General features: G+C 29.2%; 2 protein-coding genes across 10 annotated transcripts in view; both read left to right on the top strand.

The window, feature by feature from the left end:
• LOC107456609 (CUGBP Elav-like family member 4) overlaps nucleotides 1-22917 on the top strand; it is a 550694-nt gene that overhangs the window by 436574 nt on the left and 91203 nt on the right. Inside the window, exon 3 of one of the 2 annotated variants that reach the window (XM_071179609.2) lies at nucleotides 14946-16799. The exons of the other annotated variant lie outside the window; for it this stretch is intronic. Within the exon in view, the coding sequence (XP_071035710.1) occupies nucleotides 14946-15002 (57 nt within the window). The 3' untranslated portion in view covers nucleotides 15003-16799. Of the gene's footprint in view, nucleotides 1-14945; nucleotides 16800-22917 lie in introns of those variants that run through there. 2 annotated transcript variants of the gene reach the window in all.
• LOC107456607 (CUGBP Elav-like family member bruno 3) overlaps nucleotides 1-22917 on the top strand; it is a 713873-nt gene that overhangs the window by 21610 nt on the left and 669346 nt on the right. The gene's annotated exons all lie outside the window — the stretch shown is intronic.

Raw genomic sequence — 22917 nt, forward strand, 5'->3', positions numbered from 1 at the left:
GTGATATTGTGCAGCGAAACTCTGTGAACAAGAAAGCCAGGACCTACAAAGGGCTGTATATTTGGAGAGAGGGATATCAGTATAAGCCTAGAGAAAATTTAAAAATAAGTCTCGTAAAATTTACTTCAAATTATGGTTAAATTTTAACGAATGCTGAACCGATATTACAGATCACTAACCTATAAATAAATAAATCGTAGTTTGTTCCTTTATTATTAAAAATACATAGATTAGTTTATAATATAATGCATAATATAATATTATATTATATTATATAATGTATGATATAATGAAACACTATATTATATAATATAATATAATATGATATAATATTATATTATATAATGTATAATATAATATAATGTTATATTTTATTATATATAATATAGTATAATATTATATTATATAATATTATATAATATAATAAATAGTTTATGAACGTTTCAGTTTTTAAAAAAACTATTAATATTCTAAGAAATTTATAAAATACTCATTATATCAAGAAAATAATATTTATCTCACTTATTTACTTCATAGAATTAAACTTTCGTAGTACTTTAATAAATATTCGTAGAAAATTGCTTTTACTATCGTATTATGGGACTTAAATTTTGGAAATAAAATTATCATTATTTCTGCTAATGCGTGTGTGAGTGTTTTCATATATTAAAGTCGAAAATAGTATTTATTTTAAATTTAGTTTAAAGTACTTATAAAATGCTGAATCACGTTATTTCAATTTCAAATATTTAGAATACAGTATTTTTCATAAATTTAATAATAACTTTATTTTCAATAAAACATATATGAATCACCGAAGCAAATTATTTCGCAAAAATCATATTATGTTTGCTAACAATTTTTGAAACTTATAAATTTTTAGATATGAATAGAAATAGGAATACTAAGTTTACGAAAATCTAGCAGTTTTAAAGAACTTCAAGTTTAAGGCGTAATTATATTTTTTTTGTTATTCTAATGTTCTCTATCCAATTTTGAAATGAATCGATGCTTTAAAATTTCATATTTGTATTAAATTTCTTTGCGTTCAAGCATGCTTTAAGCAAATTTAATGGAATTTAACTGGAAATTTATCTTCTTTTATTTAAAGTAAATAAATAACTTTACTACTTAAGTTAATATTATGATATACATCAATATAAATTAAATAGCAAATAAATAGATTTATTATTTTCTTACTGACTCTAATTATAAGTGTGTATCTCTATAAAATGATTCTTCACCCAATAACTTAATATTTTAAAATTTTGATAACTAAGCTTTACCTAAAATACTCAGTTAAAATATTTTCAAATAAACATTGTTTCAATGCCGGCATACCTTTCTTTATGTACGTTGTACAAATTTGTAACATTTTTGCAGTTTGCATAGGAGGAAATAAAACTTGTTTCTTCATTTTCTAGTATAGACTAATTATTAAAATACTATTTTTAAACAGTGTTTCGAAAAATTATATAAAATATTTTAATTAATATGTTTCACGATGTTCTAATACTCATTATCAGATTAGAATACTATTATTAAATTTATATTTAAGAGCACAAATAATTTTTAGCATAGAAAGTCAATCTTGGTTAATTTTAGAAAGCTAATATGTTATAATCTAAAATATAAGTATATTTTTAGTTAAAGTTACTAATATTTTTAGCTTAAACTGCAAGTGTTACTTACTTAAGATTACTTACAATTTTCAGTTTATATTACTAATATTAACTTGCTATGGTTAGTCATATTTTATAGTGTGTATAGATACACACTACCTAACAATACGAGACAATTTTAGTTTTGAAAATTTCAATTACTGAAGAAATTAAAGGATTATTTTGTGTAATTAGTTTATGCGAATTTTTATGCTTAGCAATAAGGTTTAAAGCAATTATTTTTGAACACCCTATGTCAGAAAATCAAGCATAAATGGCAGATGCAGCTTGTAACTTATTCCAATTTGTTTGGTTGTTATTTTCAATAACTTCATAAAATTTCAGAAACCTTGCTCGAATATTTATGGACATTTTTACAAGAAAACTAATTTTTTGGTCTTACATTTGCCTGCTATAACTTAAAATATATTTAATAAAATTATATAAAATTATTTGACCTATTATGAAATGATTACTAAATTACTGTTTTGAAACTTGAAAGAATTTGTTGAAAACTGCGCAAGATATGAGTATTTAAAATAGTTCTTTTATGCTGCACATTCATGAAAAAAAATTAAATCCTTTTTTTATTTAATTTTGTAGTTAATCATATTTGGCAACTAATACAAAAACTTCTGATTTGAATGTCTTAAAAATTTAAAGAATGTTAAGCAATTTTCTAAGTAGTTTTTGTGCTTTTTAAAAGAGAGCTCAAAATGCGAAGAGGGAATCCGCAAATTTTATTTTGTATCAGACCAAATTTAAAAGCAAATTGTATGTGATCTGTTCAAGGAATAAAATCTGGTGAAAGAAAATATTCCCTTATGGAGGATGATCCCCCATAACTTTTTCTTTCACCTGAATATATATGTCAGGTGAAAGAAAGGTAGGGCTGATATATATACATATACAGAGAGAGAGAAAATATGGAAAAAATATAAATATTTCTTAGAGGAGAAGAAGAAAATATTAAAATATAATTGTTTTTTTAAATTAAAGTTTTTTAAATTAAAAAGTTGAGAAACATATAAGGAAAAGACATAATTTCGATATCAGCTCACACGATTATATCTGCAAAAAGAGTGCTTTCCTATATTGTCTTATTAAGGGCAACGTAAAACATGTCAATATAAAAGTGTGAGGATCACCAAACAAATTGAAACGGAAATAGGACAAATTAAGCAAAAAATGCAAAATTAAACATATCAAGCAAAAAATAGAATGTAAAAATTCCAGAAAATGCAGAATAAGGCACAAAATGTAGTATATAAAGCAAGAATCGAATTCATATGTACTTCCACTTACCGGCATCTTTCAAAAATGATTTAAAATATTTTCGAAACAAGTTTGCCAGAATAATCAATATCAAAATAGAAGCAAAAATAGAGTATAAAGAGGTCGTTTTATGGCACGTTCTTATTGAATTGAAGAAGCTCATTTGATTTTTTAGTTACATTGAATTTCCCTGAAACTGGATCTGCACAAGGTAATTATACTGGATTTCAAAGTTTATGATTAATAAGGTAGAATTTTAATTATAAAATTTTGATATTGATAATTTTAGAGAAATTATTCGCATTTAGGGAAAAAAATATTTCAAATTGCCATTGGTAAAACTATAAATTTAGTTAACAATTATAAATTTAGTTAATAATTTTAAATTTAGTTAGAAAATTTTTATAAATTTGTTAATAATTATAAAATATAATTAATTCAATGATTTTATATAGAATTTAATTACATCATTTGAATATCCATTGTTTTTATGTTTTTTATCAAATTTTGAAAGAGTTTGTCGATTTGTTTTCCCGATAAATAAACATTACTGCAAATTCTTTTAAGTGAATTGATTTAATGAAAAATAATATTTAAATAAATGTTTCTGGAAACGTTAGAATTCAATGTAATTAGTTTATTTATATTAAATTTAAAATCCTTTCTCTTATCCTATAAATCAACAGTGCAGATATTTCCTTCTTTTTAATACTTGAATCCAAAAAACTAATATAAATATTATCGTCATAATAGTAAGAGCAACTCCTCAGGGTAATTATATATATATATATATATATATATATATATATACACATACATACACAGAAAAGGAAAGAGCATTTAATTTTGTTTTCGCAATGGTTTTTATTTTACTCAATATTCTAAAATTAAACTTCATAAAATTGCCCTTGTTTTCAAAAGTTAAATCTTTATTCAATTAAGTTTGTATTACTATTTTTCAGAATAAAAATAACGGTTTTCGAGCGATTTTTAATAAAAGAAACAAACAAGTTAGATTTTTTTCTTTTTAGCAATAAATATTATATGTTACTGGTAATTGGGTTTCCTTCAATCCACTGCATTACCTTGGTCACCAGAAAATATGCAAAAGCAGTCTCCAAAGAGAAAAGACCACATCATCATCATTATATATTTATTTATTATTTAAAAGAAAATACTTCTTTTTTATGCTCATATTTCATTGTATAATTCCAATTATTTTGGTTCCTTTAAATTTATAGTTGAAAAAAAAAATTTATAAACTCGATGGAAAACTATCTTTTTATGTTTTATTTCACTGATATATTTCTTCAAAACTTGTTTTGGAACAAAAATAGATTTGCATGCTTTAAAATTCATAGTTTTCAATTGTTAATATTTTCCTCCGTTTGACTGTAAGCGTACATCATTACCGGTGATTATCATGTATTCTATTATTTCAAAAGAAGTTTGTTATTCATTTTATTCGATAAATGTTATTCTTTTAGTTTCATTTTAAAAAAAATCTATTTCATATTTAAAATATTTTTAATAAACATTTCGAAATATATTGATTTGCAATGATAAATTTTTTAAGTCTAATGTAAATTTTGCTTTTGTTCCAAATTCTAGTTAACGTGAGTAACAATTTTTGAAACAACAAAATGGCGCAAAATGTCAAAAGGAAAAAAAAACTCTTTGTGCTGTCCAAATTTTTAATGTTTTAAAAAAACTTTTCTGACGCTGCCTTTTTTGGGCACATAAAAGATTGCCAAAATTTGAATTATTGTTTTTTGTATGCTTTTCATAAGAAAAAGGTGTCGCAAAATTATCTATTTTCTTTCAAATATTTAAGCTATTTACACGTTCTATAGCTCATATTTTTACGACAATCTTTTATATGCAGTTTGAATCAATAGATTTGTTCCGAGTGTAAAACTCTTAAATTATGGATGTTTCATTTTTCATTGAGCAGTGCGAAAATTCTGAATTAAATTACGGTAAAAAGTACCGGCACATTAGGTGCACTTTAAAATTTACATCGGATATTTCACAGTAATAATTAACTGCAGTTATTCAGTGAATTTACAGTAAATATTATTATAAGAAATATGGTATGTCAGATCTTCTGTTCCGTATAATTTTACGGTAAAAATAGATTTCACGGTAAAAATGGATTTTACGTGAAGAATAATTTTACACACAAGCAAAAGTTTTGAAAAACATCCCTAATTTATCCCAGTTGCTTAATTAAACGCTGAATAATGTGTTTGCTGAATAATATGTTGATGTTACTAATCACTTAAATTTCCATATTTAATCGCACATCCATGTCTACATGGAAAGGTTCCTTAACAACCATACAAAAAAAAATGCTAATTCAAGAAATGGAAAAAATACATAAAAATATTTCCCTTTGTTTCATGCTCTGGTCGCTCGAACGACTTTGGGAATAAATAATTCCCGGACTTCTGTGCCGGAAGCTACATTTCGGAGGATCGATGTCCAGTCTGGTCCGGAGATTACGTCCGGGTAACGAGCGTCTATGTCCTGACGTGCCGGACATGATATACGCACGCGGTCAAGCACGATCAGCAGTTACAGGGTAAGATCTTGAGTTCATCCAATTATGTTGGGGGGATGAGGGAGACTTATCAGCTCCGAAAAGAATGTGTCCATCCGGCGAAAGGAAAAGTACCGGATCTGGAGAAAGCATTTCCGTGTTTCCTTTTCGGGAGTTGTCGCTGGTAATGTCACGGAAACTTCCGCCGTCACTTGAAATTTTCATTTAGGAAGATCCGATAAAGTTATTACTTTCTCCATATCCTCATTTTTTAGATGAACTTTGAGGTATTATTTCATTGATGAGATTTCTTTTTTTAATATAATATGCACGTATCTAATGCAGTAAATAATAAAAAATGGCTATAAAATTATTTTAATAAGTATAGATAAATACATCTAAAATGTTCACATAGTTATTTACGCGTAATCACTTTTACCTACTCTTCAGAACATCATTAAATGCGTGATGCAGGAATACCACCTGGAAGAGAGAAGGCCTCTACACGGATCAGTTTAGTAGTCCGACATAATGAATATAAACTGCTCAGTAGAGGTTAAATATTAAAAATGTCAGTACTTTCGTTCTACTAGATGATCAAAATTATTGTTTATGGTAACCCGTGCTCAGGCCTTCTCTCTTCATAAAGGTTTTACACAGAGACAATTAACAACAAACGTTAGCGTGTGTCTCCCCATATTTGAAGATGCAAAGAAAAATAGTATAAACTTATTTTATTGGTAGACTGAATTTCCTCATCTTTCAGGTAGCAAATTCAGTCTACACTGAGATATATTTTTTATTCATTATTTTTTAGGCCATTAAAAGGGTAACATATAGAACATACTAATGGACACTAATAGAAATGTGACATAATCACACTTAAGTGGTATTAAGACTACTTGTTTGACATTTCCAAATATAAATTAAGTAAATTTGAAAATATCTGCAGAAAAGAAATCCTAGAATTCTGCTTTTTGGAAACCACAACTGTCACAAGTATTGAATTTTTACCTTTTTCATTTATTAATTGCATCTTCATTAACCTTTCAATAACCACCATGAATAACTTTTTATCCAAACCATCCAAAACCATCTAAGCAGAATACGATTCTTCAAGTTCTCAGTCACTTTTCAAAAGTATTAGCTACAGTGTATAAAATTCTGGTAAAACGTATCTGCACTCAGGAATCCAGTACTTTTTACTAGAAAATTCACTTTTACTGTAACATTTAACGGGACAAAAAATCTGGCAAGCCATAATTTTTACAGTAATAATTACAGTAAAATAACTGAATCACTCTGACTAACCGGGAAATTCACGGTATAATATTTTACGGTAAACATGACTTTTAGGGCAAAATGGAATTTACGGATGTGGCACTCAGGGTGCCTGTTCTTTTTACCGTAATTTGAACCGAAAATTTTTTTTTTCAGTGCAGCAAAAAATAACAAATTAATAGATAAAAAATGATAAAATACTTCCTCCACCGCTGCTGCACAAAAGCAATTTTTTCACCAAACCACCATCTGTTACAAGGTTTCTAGGCAAATCGAAATTTATCGAGGATATATCAAACTACAGGTTTTTAAATAAGGTGATACTTCAAAAAAAAAACCTGTATGACACGAAAACCAAAAAGCAATTCGCTCTGTATCCGTCTTTTCAAGTCCCCTCAATGTTTTCATTCCTTTGCTGCTCTGGCAAAGGATCTCTGAGTCCTTTATTATGGCGGGGAAGACCCCGCAGCCATAAAACGTTGCCGGGGACATAACTCTTCGTGTTTCCTAGAAAATGATGGAAATGCCAGTTTTAATGGTCGCCGTATATCAATTTCTACGCCACCTGCGACGCAACGGGCTTTGCATGAGGAGATAAAAATGGATAATTTTTAAGCTTTACCCTGTACTTTAGCCCCGTAGCGACATTAAAAATAATATAAAATGTTTGATCCTCTCTTTCTGGAAGTGCGAGTAAAAACAATGCAGTAAAAACTGAACTTCTGAGTATTGGGCCCATTCATTATACGTTAGAGAGATAAGGAAGATATAGCAGCTTATTATACACTGGATAAGAGATAGTGTAACGCTTTATACATAAATTGATTGAACTTCCAGTGGAATTGATATCAGACCTGAGGATTTTAAAGGGAAAGATAGTGACTTGTTTATTATACTAAGTCGAGTTTAAAACTTTCTATCTTTTGATTAAATTCAGTTTTATGTGAGAAATGCAATTGGTAGGTGGTTTTGGTGGTAATAAATTTTTGATGCAATTTATCAACTTTTATTTTGAGTTGTGTTTACACGTATATATTTTAAAAGGGGGAAAAAGAATCATTGTTTTTATATTTTGAAACAGTTGTTTAGTTGGAATGATATTTTAATACTAAGTATTTCAGTAGAGTAATATTCTATTTCAATAAAAAGAACAGAAATTTGTTTTATTTTCAACTTCTACTTTCATGTTGGTAGTCGACTTTGAAATTAAAAATTCCGTTCCATTTATTTAAGAAATGGTCAAACACGTTTTACGGGAATTTTCTATTTGCACTTCTAGCTCTTTCTGAAGGTTGGGTAAAAATTTTGCGAATAATATTTATATCAAATCTATAGGAACAACTGTCCATTTAGCAAGAAATGATTTTGAACATTTTACATAGTTAAACTTTAAACGCGTTTTGAAAGACTAAAATCAAATCTTTTATAAATGTTATGAAAAATACCTGGAATATGCTATGATTTTTAATGCTTCTAACTCCATATGAACACCATAGAGCTTGGTAGCTTTCATCCAAGCGTTTTTGGTAATGGTTTTGATAAAATTATCGATAATATATGGTTTCATAATGTTTATCAAATTTGGTAAATGTGGTAAAATTTTCTCTAATTTTAATATGATATATTGGAGCATGAAATAAAATCCATTTACTAGGTAAAATTTGCTTTTCAGTTTTGTATTATATACTAGATGTGTAAGAACTATAAGAACTGTAATAAATATAGCAACTATAACTACAGGAACTATAATTTTAAAAGTCAGAATTTTCTGTAAACCGTTAAAAAAATTACCAAACGAATGATTTAAATACCGTATATTTTTTTTTATTATCATCACAATTAGTTTTTTTACTAGAAACATCATCGTTATATAGAATAGTAGTTTTACCAGCATTTTTTTTCTTCGCTCACAAATGCGTCTTCATTATAGTTTCTTACTTGCGTTGATAAAGTTGCATACACAGTCGAACTAGCGTTTCAAATATTTTGAGTGATCCTACAAGTGCTTTTGTTTTTCAACTCTTGTAGTGTTTTGTCAAATCCAGTTTGTATTGTAATAGCACTTAACATATTTTAGTTTTCATTATACAACCACTTTAATTTTTTTAAAACTTTGGTTTGAAGATTAAAAAGCTTCCTATCTCAACGAAATCCTAAATTTTTAACAAAACTTTCAAAACTGTTGTAATTTCAAATGCAACAATACTATTTGTTAGCTTCTTTTGTTAGCAATTGGTGACATCTATGAACAATTACGTCCTTTAACATTGATGTATGTTAAAGAGAAAAGGTGACAGCGCCTTAAATCAAAATGATAATGCGACTCCAAATAAAAGAGGAGATTATCTTGAATTTCGATTGTTAAGTTTTGTTAAGTTTACAAGCTAAAAAAAAAGAAATAAAAAGAATTTTTTGCGAACAAACTTAAGAGGGAGCAACAATCCGAAAAACGTCTTCATTCAGGCATCAAAAAGCATCATATGATTTCTTAAACACTTAAGTTTTCTTGTATGCAGGATAGCCTTAAGCACCTTCGCCATTATTTATGGTTTTTTTATCATTCAAGACAGAGGTAGTGACAAACGTAGTTTTTTTTACCTTCAGAACACCGTAAAAACAGTATTGGTTCGTAAAATCCTATTAGTAATCAGATACTATTGCATAATGCGAATGAATCCCATTTGTTGAATAAAAAATTTTCAGATCAATTTATTTGAAAACAATATTTTTTATTCCCCTACAGGATTTCAGGAAAATTTAGAGCTTTATTCCAATATTTTAAGGTTTGTACTAATAATTTTTAAGCGTTTCCTATTTTTTTTAACTATTGCCTCTATGTCAGCTTGCTATTTTTCGCACATTGAAGTACAGAATAAATCAATCTGGTAATCACGAGGCGAGTCTCTGATACTAGATTTTATCGTGACTGTCACGATAGATTTATCGTAACTGTCACGTGACTGTTACAAACAAATCTATTTTGTTGATTGTCCAGAAAGCTCGTCCCGATACATTATCTAGTATTATAGAATTGGCACAAGTTTTCTGAACGATCTAATATTTTTTGGTAAGATAGTGCCTTGGTTTGGCAGTCACACTGAATTAAACACTAATTTCCACTTAAATGATTTTAGCTACACTATAGCCAGATTTTTTTAAAAAATCTCCTTAAAAGTTTTTTATTAATATCTGAATTTTTCAATTATTGATGAAAGCATAACACCTTTTAAAGTCAATGCATTTATTTATGAAATAAAGATTAAAACTGGTTTTTCTCATTATTCGATAGTACAAAGTTCAAGTTAAAATTAACTATTTACTAACGTTATATCTCACTATATTCTTTCAACCAACAAAGTTAATGGAGTAAACAAGCTTTAGTTTTTTCCCTAATTCCCCTCCCCCCTAGGAAAAATAGTCTCTAATTGTCTGGAAATTAAAACACATTAATATATCTTTTCAATGTACTATATAGTAGCTGTTTGAGGAAACATAACAATAGATGAAGACAGCTAATATTTGTCTCGCTTTTAGAAATAACTTTAGAGTTGTCGTTTCTTTCAAGACCAAAACTATTGGTTCGGTGCTTGGATCGATCTTTTTTCGGAAAAGTTAGATGATGTGTTTATTTTGGCAGTAACAAATGTTTGTCTTGTCACTGACGAGTTCGCTAAGTGGTTCGAACACTGTTTTCCAGTCAAGTTAATCTAGTTATTGACTTAAAAGTCTCAAAATACTTCTTTTCCAATAACGTGTTACATTTGTTTCTCACGAAATAAATGTTTCAAAACTTTATGTGTTTAAAGAAGCTGGATATAGTTTTTAAGAGACTAGTTAGCTTCTTTCATTGTATCTAAACTTTTTCTGGAGAAACTGTGACAAAGTTCTGATTGAACAAATTGAAATACTTTTCTTTTTTTTTTTAAAAAAAAAGAGATTTTGGGATATTGTTAAGTGATACATAAATTTGAAAATTAAAAAAAAAAAATATTTGCCATAGACTGAAAAATTTTTCTCCTTAAAACAACTGGAATCATTTAGCAATACACCAGTGTAATTTAACCCGAACGTAAAGTTTATCGGAATATTGTAGTAAACCCATGTACCTTTAGACTAATTAGAAAATAAATAATTTTTTACTCAGCAACCCTGATTTAATTCAAGAAATTTCCAATTAGCCCAGAAAAGTGAAAGCTTTTTAAAAAATAACTTACTCAATTTGTAATAACCTTTTTGTAAATCACCCAACATTTTGAAACGTTTCTCGGAATAACGCTATGCAAATTCAGACTGGGTACATAGCGCTTTGTTCCTTTTCTTATCAGTCTAAACGAATATAAACTTATTGTAATTAGTTTAAATATCAAGCAGTTCAAAAATATTGAAGACTTTTCTGGGTGATCGTCATTTCATTGTTAAAAAGACTGACATCTTACGTTTTTAAATAAGTATTTAACTCATTCCAAATTTTAATTAATATAATTTTTTTCCTATTTGAAATCGAATAAAAATATTCATTTATAAGTTGGAATTAATATTTTTGAGTAACTTTTCCATGTAAATATTTTTCATCTTTTTGAAATTATACATATTTATATAAACAAAACATGCCTAATTAATTTATTATTCTTATTTTAAAAGTTTAAAAATATGGAAGTGTTGTAAAAACTGTGACTGGTATTCTCTTCAGAAGTAGTAGAAAATACGTAACTCTGCTGATTAATTATCTATTTTGTTTTTAACACGAAGAATTAAATAGAGAATCCAAAAAAAAATTCCAATAAAGTACTTTTACAACTTAAAATATTGTGATATTTAATATATATACAGCGGCCTAGGCCAATAGGCCCATACGCCAAATACAATGAATCATTTAAAAGGTCAACAGACCCTTATATAAATAAAATACAAAAATTATATGTATATATACAATACAAAACTTATTAACCCTCATATAAATAGAATACAAAAATTATATATATATATAATACAAAAATTGTGAACCCTGAGAGAACCAGTAAAAACTGAGTGAGCTGTGAGCCAGAGCTGGTGGAACCCTTAATACAAGACAAAAAATCTAACAATTCACCAAAAACCGCCGTAAATACAGCTCATAAAACCGCCAAAAGGTGAAAGGATAAAATGACATAAATGAATATAGTGCTAAAATTGAAAAGTTAAAACTAAGACAAAATCACAGATGTATACACTTGCCAATAGGGCATTGAAAGGATCCAGCCAATCAAGCCAGCTTGAATCCTGCTGGTGGAACCAAAATAGTGAGGGTGAAGTAGTAACAGGTAGTTAAAATGAAGAACAACAAGTAAAGCAGAGTAAATTCAATTAAAGTACAAAAAAACAGAGGACAAAATACCAATAGATACTAAAAGGTAAGAGTTAAAAGGGGTGTATAACAATCTAAAAACCATGTATAAAATACAATCGCAATGTAAAATACCAAATGTATTAAAATCCAAAGGTTGTAAACAAACCTAAAGCATGTATAAAATGCAAAGTCAGGTTAAAAGTCAAATTAAAACACTAAAATGGCAATGTGGTCCAAAAAAAAGTTTTGGCAAGGTGGTTAGATTAAGCAGGTTAAAATTTTAGTTATTGTCAATTTTGTTTATTAATTCCATTTGTTCCTCAAGAGTAGTTTTAATGATAATCTTGATAATTTCTCTACAAACCTTGTCTGCAAAAATTTGTTGGTCTGTTTTTTGGAAGAAATAATTTTTTCGGAGTGTTCGGTACCGATCACAATAATATAAAAGATGCTCTATGGTTTGTCTTTGGTTACAGTTAGAGCAAGTATCTGATTTATTAAAAAATTTGTTTTGGTGTACTCCGAACACTCCGTGCCCCGTTAGAAATTGGTTAAAATAGAAATTAGTTTGCAACCTTGTAGTTGACGGGGTCTTAATGAATTTAAATGTATGCCTGCCTTTCTCAGAATTTTCCCAATTGGTTTTCCACCTTGCCATTAAATATTGTTTGATTTCGGTTTTAGCTTGTTTGGGGGTCTTCAGAACCTGGAGATCCACACTGTCAGAACCAATGGCTTCCTTTGCTGCCCTGTCTGCCTCCTCATTGCCCTGGATCCCCACATGTGCTTTTACCCAGTTCAAAATAGTGTTCTTATTCCAAATTTTTTTGATCTCTTCTATGAGTTTGGAACTGGGTTCTGGGTCAGCCAGGGCCTGGAGGGATGATAGTGAGTCTGAAAAAATCGTTGCATGTGTAATATCATGTTGACGTAGCCATATCAGGGCAGACTTGATTGCCAAAAGCTCTGCAATAAATATGTTGGTGTTATCAGTGACTCTGGTGGAGGCTTTGAAAATCGTGATACCGTTGTTCTTAACTATCATTGCGTGTGAAGTCCTGAATTTATTCGGATAATCTGCCTCCATCCGAGAGCCATCAGTGTAGATCTCCACTCCCTGATCTTTAGGGCTGCTATATCCCCAGGGCAAAGCAATGTAAAATATTGTGATATTACGAACTCAACGTATGAACATAAATCTCCCCAAAACGCCTACACTTTTATTTGTGGGCTATGCGACTTCCAAAAATACACACCGTATTTTTGGTGGTAAATACTTACAGTACTCTAATTAATCTACTGTACATAGTACATGTAGTACCGCTTATTGTTATGAATATTGTAACGTATCAAGCTATATCAAGAAGCAGTTCTTTGTCTTATTAAAAAAACATTTATTTCACACCACAACAAACACAGTAACAAATACAAAGTACCCGTAACGGAATAGTTAAATCTTATAAAACAAATTGGAAAAACCCTTAACGGGTTTTAAGAAACCACAAATTGCACAACAAAACTAATCTCTAAAAAAAACCAACAACTCTGTTGTTCTAAAAAGGTCTTCTAATTTTATCGTCTGCTTTCATTTTTTATTGTTTATCTCTTTATGTGTTTATTTTATTCATGCTTTTGCTAGCCAGTTAATTTTCCAATATTTTTATTTTTATTAATGCTTTTGCTAGCGAAATATTTTTATAATATTTTCAGACTTTATAACGTGTTCTGGGTTCTTCACTTTCAAGAGATTCAAAGACAATTACGATTACTTTTACTCATAATTTGCTACTTAAGGTCTGGTTTCTTAGGACAAACGCCTTATCTGAGCGTCAGCGGGAAGTCAACGTCCCGCTGACGCCAACAAAATACTGGTTTGTTAGCTCAAGACCTGGTTTCTTAGAACTAGCGCCTTATCTGGGCGTCAGCGGAAAGTTGACGTAGAGCTGACGCCAAAAAAATACTTTTTTGTTAACTCAGCGTGAGCATTCGGTCCACCGCAGACATTAATTCTCATTGCGCATGCGTTAATAACGTAAACAAATATTTATTTTGAATTTGTATTGATTTTGTTATTGTCGACCAGTGTTTTAGAGAACAAATAATGACTTTGTCCAAGAAGAAACACATTGCAGCTGAGTTAAATGAAGAGTTTCTATGTTTAATGAAGAAGCTATGTTTAATGTCAAAATCAAAATCTTGACTGATTTCAATGTGTTGTTGAATGTTGTCCGCCATTGCTTCTGTGGTTAACGTCACGTTGTAATCCAACTGCAGCTGAGTTTGACGGCAATTGTAGTTCAAGATGAGCGTTCGATGACGTATACTATCAAACTTACAAATGGACCAATCAGAGGTTAGCGCTGATTTCCAGCTGACGGCGTCTTGTCCTAAGAAACCAGGCCTTCAGTTTCAATTTGCGCTATCACATCAAGCTGAACTTGTAAACAGGGCACTAGTTTCACTTACATCCTAAAAAAATTCAAATGATGTTCAAAATCGAACTATGAGGACTCTCATTAAAATTTTCATCTTTCAAATAAAATCTTTACCACTATTTAAGTGAAAATAAATAATTTACTTTCTTCTCGCATATCACCGCTCAAGCACCAGCTACTGGCACGCGTGCCATTGTTTTACCACCTGTGTCGTAGACTATGTTCTTTTATATGTTAAAGAAATTTTCAGTTATTTATCCAGTCTTCTTAAATAATCAATACATTACCTGATCGATGTCTTAATTGAAGATTTTAACTCATATTGTTGATCATTGACTGATTGATGTCTGCCTATTTCATGGCTAAATGTTCTTTTAAACGTTTAATTACATTTCATTTTACTTAACTTTGTATTTTTATTTTAGGTGAGTACCTGTGTTTTTTTATTAAAGCTTAAGTATGAATATAGAAATATGTCTTAACCATTTGTGATTATATGATATTTACAACAAGACGGTAAGTACTTATTTGTTTAAAAATGTTGTTGCAATATTTAAGGAATGTTACTTTTAAAATTAAAATTTTGTTCACGTATGCAATGGATAATACTCATGATAAATATTTTTATTAAATGAGAACTTGTCCTTAATGGGAACTTACTAAATTTTTTCTTCCGTATTTTTTCAAAACTATATTTTATTTATTTATTGTATTTTCTTTCAAGACATCATTGTCTATAAAAATAAAAATTTTAAGGATTAAGACAGAAAGTTTAAAAACTTTTTTTCATTTAGTTTTAATAGCTGAGTAAAGATGCTGTTTTCGTTTTATATATAAAATCAAAAGAAAATAATGTACCTGCAATATCATAAGCTATTTTTCCTGTTGTTAAAAAGAGATTAAATATCTGTTTTTTTTTAACTAAGACTTTAATGGAAAAGAAAACTTTTATACTGTAAAAGATTGTCCATGTTTTAAAGAAATACAAAGTAGATTTTTAAAACAAGTATTATTGTTAATATTTTCCATTAGATTTATGTAACCTATATTATATTTTTTAGCATAGTATACGATTTAGTTTCAAAACTAGTTCAATCTATTTTCGTAAATAAAACAAGAAAAGTTTTAATCCAACCAGCCGAAGAAACCCAGTTTATTAAATGGTGACTGGAGCATGTTAAATCTGTCGGGAACACTTACTCCTCCAAGTTCCCATAACGAATTAAAATATTTGGGGGAGCCTTTTTGGCTCAGGGGAAAGAGCGTTCGCCTCCCAATGTGGTGAACTAGGTTCGTATCCCAGCCATGGCTGTCGGTACGAATTTTCCACCTAGCTCGCATCGAAAACAGTGCTGACATGCAATATCCACCTTGGTAGACAGATTATGATTCAGTCTCCTGGCCGTCAAACCAACAGTAGGAGTTTTTCGTGGTTTCCACCTCTCTGTAACGCAAATACGGATTAGTACCAATAAAAAGTCTTCCACGAAGGCGAATTTCTCCCAATACTTGATCCAGAAATTCCCTTGTCTTTTGGATTTGTTTTAAAATTACAAGACTACGGAGTTGAACATCGGTAGTCGTAATTTTTTTTTTTTTTAAATTCCTGGAATTTGATACCTTTAGTACTGTTGTGCCAGCCGTAATTATATTCTAAGTTACAAACATCCTATATTTTCCATGTGAAATTGTTTCCTTTTATTAACTTTGCACCCCTACTGAAGATGCGACATCAATATCTCTTCTGATTGTTACTGTTTATTTTCTTTGTAATGTTTGTTTGCATTTAGCTTATTTCTAAGTAGCACTGTTTTCTGGATTTCATATTTAATATTCTACCTATTTGTTAAAAGTCTAATTTGAATATATTTGCTCATGTAATTGAACTGTTACGCTCACTTCGAACTTTCGGAGTGCCCCTGGATGCCCCCCTTACGGGGGCGGGACGGGCTTAAGCTTGTTATCGGTAGTCGTAAACTTAATTGGGTCGGCTGTTCAACGACGATTACAAAATAAAATAAAATATCTCTAAGGGTACTGAATTGGAGATTGATCGTGCTCTGGTTCAGGTCAAAATTACGATCTATGGATAAATGGATGTATGAATGTGTGTCCTTGCTAAAGCAGTCTGTGACGTGTGAGTGTGGCTGAAATCATGTTGTTGACCATAGATGACCACTAAAAAACAAGAAACGCACCCTTTGCCTTAAATCCCCTTGATTTTCTAAGCAGGCTTACTGGCAATGGCAAGTGTCAATGTAAACAGCAACAAAATAAAATTATGTTTTAAAGGAATTAATAACGAGAATTGAAATGCATTTTTTATTAGTTTCAACTCAATTAATATCTACCCCAAGTAGCGCATAATATTAGATAACATCGGAAAAACACAAAAAATCTAACGTTATTTTGAACAACTTTAGAAATTTTAAAAAGATACAAAAAGTCTCTGTTTTCTCTGTATTTTTATAACAATAGATTACATACGAATTAATAGATTCTAGAGTTAGCTGTCTTATTATTTTGCATCGGTTTTCGAGCTACATAACAAAAGATTTTATATTTTCTGTTTTTACTTTACGTCGTATTGTTATATTTTTGGAATAAGTAGAAGAAAGATTTGAATTGTAGCATAATTTTACATAACTTTTTGTACTGTTTGGAAGTAGTGAAGCATGGAACAATAGTTTTATCATTCCACACATCATTTACTTAACATTACAAAAATACTCAATAAAATTATGTTACCAAAATCTACCTCCATCTTCTCTTTAACTTCTCTTTAAAGGTTCCTACTCATAAAACTGAAACTATAGTATGTCAATTTTTGAGCTTACATTTGTGATTTATTTACATACTTAAAAGTTAAAATTTAACAAAAATCTCCAAACGTAGAAGCAAAAAACTCTAATAATGGCTTAAAAATCAGTTTTCTTAGTGTTTAACGATATACAGTTTTTGCCCTTATAGCCTTTTCGGAAGTGAGTGGTGGGTTTTGCTCTTGAAAATGTACTGTACTTGAATCCTGGTATGAGAGTGAACAGTAGTTGATTCCTAATAGATTTTCATGAAGCTGAAAAAGTTTACCTGAAATTATAAAAAGAGAGAAAAAAGTGAAACTTCACATATAAAACATTAAATTTAGTTTACGAAAAAAAATCTATAAGTTAATAAAACCAAAATATATCGTGTTTATTCCATTTATTTGATAAATTTTTCAGTTCGTATAGCAAAATTTTAACCGAAATTCTGGTTTTCAAAATATTAGTTTATTAGTTTGTATAACCACACATTTAGTGGAAAAAATACAAATCTAAAAAGTAAATTTAACCAAATCAATGGCTTTTATGTCATGCGCATTTTCATACATTGTACCTATATTAGAACATTTGGTTCCGATTTAAACCTTTACCAGTTAATTAAGCACCATTGGCATTAATAGTTGTAGCAATTTCTTATCTTCCTGCAAAATGAATTCGTACCATTTCTACATTAATTTTTCTGTATAGTACATAGTTAATTTTTATTATTTCAATTAGTAACTATAACACAATAAAAAAAAACTTCTCAACGTCAAACGTATCTCAGCACCGAAAATAGTGGCAACTATTTAGCATCAAAGTAGGATTCTACTACATTAAGAGCAAAAGATAGTTCCAAAGATGTTCTTTTACACTACTTGGTGTAAAGTAGTTGCCACTATTTTCGCTATTCAGTTACTTTTATCCTACTTTTTTTAGCACTAAAGACGAGTTTTTTCTTGCTTCCTTATGATCTATCTTATCCATACTATGTTCATTAACTTCTCATTAAATGTTAATACAAATTTTAACACAATAAAGCAGATAACTGAAGAACATTAGGTTCCTTCAAAAAATTAAATCTCGTAACAGATTCTTTAAAATTATCTTAATGCCCGCATTAAACAAAGAATTTATCCATGTTTTAAAGTAATACACCATCAAACATAAAATGTTTAATAGTACTTTAAGGGATAAATTAGCAAATATAATTTTAAAATAGTTATGACACACATAATTAGAAAGTTTAACTTTACTTGAGAATCTTTAGCCTTATTAAATGCGAGGAATTAAAAGAGAAGAAGAAAAAAATTCTAAATCCATCAACATCTGAGCAGATTACTTTTCAAAACCAATTTAACATTCTGGGAACTATTGAGGCAGCTTTTGGGTAAGATCATTTTTAAACGGATAAAGTTATTTAAACTGCAAGTATGTTCACATCCACCGCATAATTTAACGTTGCTTAATGCGCCTTGAAAGTTCATACACAGCCGCGCGCGAACGTTCAATTAAGTCCGGCCTGGACCGGATGATGAATGGTTGTCGGATAACATTTTCGAACGAGCCCCGAGTTGTTTCCGGAGAGAAAATCAGCTCGATCGTTTTGTCAGATTGGTTACTTCGAACAAAATTCTAACGATTGGATTATAAAAGTCAAGCAAACATAGCGGAAGGGCTGCACCATTAAATGTAGTTGAAGCAGATTGACTTTTCTTTCTAGTCGGTGAGTTAATCGCTATTTTAATTAAAAGTGCGCAGTTGTCAGTGAGTGAATTATAGACTGAATTCATAATTACTATGATTCACATTTTATGTAGAGATTTTAATGAATTAAGAATCGAAAATTCAGGAATTAGAACAAAGATCGAACACGAAGAAAAAAACATACTGCAATAAATAAATTAATAAAGTAAAGTCTTTTTAAGACAAAAAATATCAGTGTAGCTGTTTTTATTTCGTGTGGAGATTTGAAGTTCTGTAATATATATATATATATATATATATATATATATATATATATATATATATATATATATATATATATATATTAAAACACGGTAAACTTTCTCGTGTTAAGATGTATCAAATTTCAGTAACAAAACTTATCGCATTCAGAAAAAGTTACGTTGTCTGCAGACAAAATATTATTGCTTGTATTTCACGTTACATTTACAAGTTTTTAACCAGTTTAAGACCAGTTTTATGTTTTCAATTAAAAAGACAAATTCCGACTTCAAATAAGGTAAAAATAACGAAAAAAATATAACTGAAATGAATTTAAAAAATTTACTATTTGCGCTATTGCGTCGTAGATGGAAAATACTTGTGCAACTGGTGCCTTCATCTGCGGGACATATGTCCCCCTAGGGCCGAATGGTTTTGTAAAGCCGTTTTGAAATTTTAAACAACCCATTTGTTCCGTTCTATATTCCTCTTAGTTTTATATCTCAATTGTAACTAATGATCTCTGAAAAATATTTTAATTCTTATTGCCAAACTATGTGAAACCTGTTTAAAAAAATTGCAAATTCTGAGCTAAAAGAACTTCAATTATTCAAAATTATCAGTATCAAATGTCATGAATATCTTGTTAATATTACGTTTTTTTTATCGTCTGGCCTTTCTTTGCAACACAAATCCGTTTTGAGTTAAACATCGATTTTGAATAAAATAATATTTCCTAATTAAGATAGTTACCGAAGTTATTTTATATCTTAATAGTTTTGTCTGTTTTAATTTTCGTAGAATGGTCTTAAATTTCACTGAATTCATCTTGACTCCTAAAATTATTCCAAGTCTACATTAAACATCTGATCCTTAATTTTATTCAAGTAATGTTACGTAAAGCGAAGACAATATCGAATTCCCTAGAGCTTAACTAAAACACATCAAACATTTTCACTCCATACTTTAAATATTTCTCTTTAGTTTAAACTAAATAAAAAAAAAGTTATACTAAATCCCTGGGGGCATGGAACACATTTCGTTGCTGGAATATCATTTAAATATTGCTTGAACATATTTTTCACTTTTGTTTAGACGTGCGTGCGAATATGCTGTTAAAGAGAACTTTCAATCGAATAAGCTACTAAATCACAACTTTGCACATAAATGACGTTTCCCTTTGAAAGGAAAGTATTAAAACAGCTTTAGTTCGATCTAAAAGAGTTTTGTGTAATAAATTAGTCAATAAAAAATAATAATGGTGGAAAGGAAAGAAAATTTCATGCATTGAGATTATTAATGACAATCTTTTGAAATATATTATAAATTTAATTTCGTTTGATTACTCTGCTTTAATTTTGCGCTGTAAATAGAAATGCTTGGTTTGTGCCGACATTTCAGTGAGGATAGTACAATATATTAAATAGAAATTAAAGCTATCCAGGTACAATAACTGAGCTATTAAATTTATTCTCCCTTTATTAACCCCTTCGTTCTCGCTTCCGTGAAGATGACGGGGTGAGTTTTCACCCTCTATTTTTCGCTCCCGTGAAATTTCCGGGCTGCAGTGTTCAGTAGTAACGCGCCAATAAGAATGAAAGTAATTCATTTTTTTGCCCGGAAAACATTTTATTTCTCATTTTACACACCAGATGACAATACCAGGTTATTTTTAAAGTAATTGTAGATAATTAGTTTATTTTAAACTAGATGTCAGCACTAATCAAATACGTGTATTTGACAAAATAGGCACTTTTAGGACCGTTTTCTTGAAAATTAGCCGATCGTTAAGGGGTTAATGCCATGTATCACTCTCACCTGAAAATGAAAATTAAAAAAATACTCTTATTTGTTAAAACGATAAGAAGTAAAATTTGAAAAGGTAATTTGGATATATTGCAGAAAAATGAACAAAATACTAGAGCGGCACTTAAGATAAAGTTAAAAAAAGAAAGCAGGTATTACATTAAGAAAATAAAGTTTAGATTTACAATTAGTTTTGCATGTATAAAAACTGAAAATGAAATTACTATACTTCCTTGAAAATTGCATTTTAATTTTGTTGAAATGTCACTAAAGTTAATCTGTGAAGCTATAAACATTGCACGTAAATCTGTCTAGTGAGGATATTTTTTCCATTTTTTTTTGAAGATTTATTGTACAAACAATAGGCTTGTTATTGTTTCATGCATACGAGAATTTTTTTTTTGTATTTTTATAGAAAACGTATTAAAATTGAATAAGTTTATAATAACATTTGGTAAAACATTTGAATACAAAAATTTGCATTCATAAAGGTATAAAAGATATATAACGTTTGAAAAAGCATTTAATATTGAAATTAGAATTATTTTGTGAATTAAATCACCATAATACTAATTCCAGTATTCATAGAAACAGTCGTTACCAATTTTATTAAAAAATTTAAAATTATCAAAATAAACAATCTTAAAAAAAATTGGTATATTTGTTAACATTTTCTAGACAAATACAAAAAACAATATTAACCCCTTCCTTCTCGCTCCCGTGAAAATGACAGGGTGAGGTTTCGCCCTCTATTTCTCACTCCCGTGATTTTGACGGGATGGAGTGTTTAGTAGTAACGAGCCAATGAGAATAAAACTAATTCATTTCTTTTGTCCAGAAAACATTTTAGTTCTCATTTTACACACCAGATGGCAGTACCAGGATATTTTTAAGATATTTGTAGATAGTTAGTTTTTTTTTAAACTAGATGTCAGCACTAATCAAATTCTTAATGCTAACACAAAAGCCAAAAAAATAAGCACTTTTATGACCGTTTTCTTGAAAATTAACCGATTGTTAAGGGGTTAAAACAAAAAAAAAACTTTAAAAACCTACTGTTGTAGGAATAAAGTATTAAATATATATAGTTATTAAAAAAATGCGTTGAAAATTAAAAAGAGAATTATCTGAAAACCACGTTAAAATGTTAACTACAGTCTAATTAAGTAAATAAAAATATTAAATTATGAACTTTCGGATGACCTGTAAATAATGTTAATTCTACTCTTTTAGTAAACACGTGTGATTCAACCATAATGAGTTTTAAAAAAAAGTTTCGTTCGTATAATGCATCACAAAATTTCATAAAAGAAAACTACACAAAATTTTCATAAAAAAAAACTAGAAAAAAACTTTCAGATAAGATCTCTGAAATTGATGGATTTTCGAAATAAGAAAGAAACGGCAGAAAGGATGATAGAAAATCCAAGCTCTAATCGTTCAATAGAGTTTTCTGAGCTTATATGTCTATGTGGTCAAGAATCCCTTACAGATAGGGAAAAATGAAAAGGGAAAAAATTGCAGGAATGCTTGAGTATATAGATATATACTTGAACTTACTTGAGTATTGTTCGTTGAGTCTTTTGTATTGACAGCGATCACCCTTTCCTTCACTTCCACAGATTCTTTACTATTTTTATTCTCTCAATGTTTCAGTTTTTGGGAGAGAATATGGGAAAAATGATAAGAATATGTGAAAGGGGAATTTTTTTTGCTCCTCTATTTTCACTATAATGTCTGTAGTAGGTGATAAGTATGTTGTTTTTTGTCCGTGAATGTCCGTAGTGTTTATTTAAAGACGTATTTTCCTATTTCTTCATCGTTGTTTTCGAGAGTAATAGAA

This window comes from Parasteatoda tepidariorum, chromosome 1 (genome assembly GCF_982258835.1).
Source record: "Parasteatoda tepidariorum strain Cologne lab strain chromosome 1, Ptep-v5.0, whole genome shotgun sequence".
Lineage (NCBI taxonomy): Eukaryota > Metazoa > Arthropoda > Arachnida > Araneae > Theridiidae > Parasteatoda > Parasteatoda tepidariorum.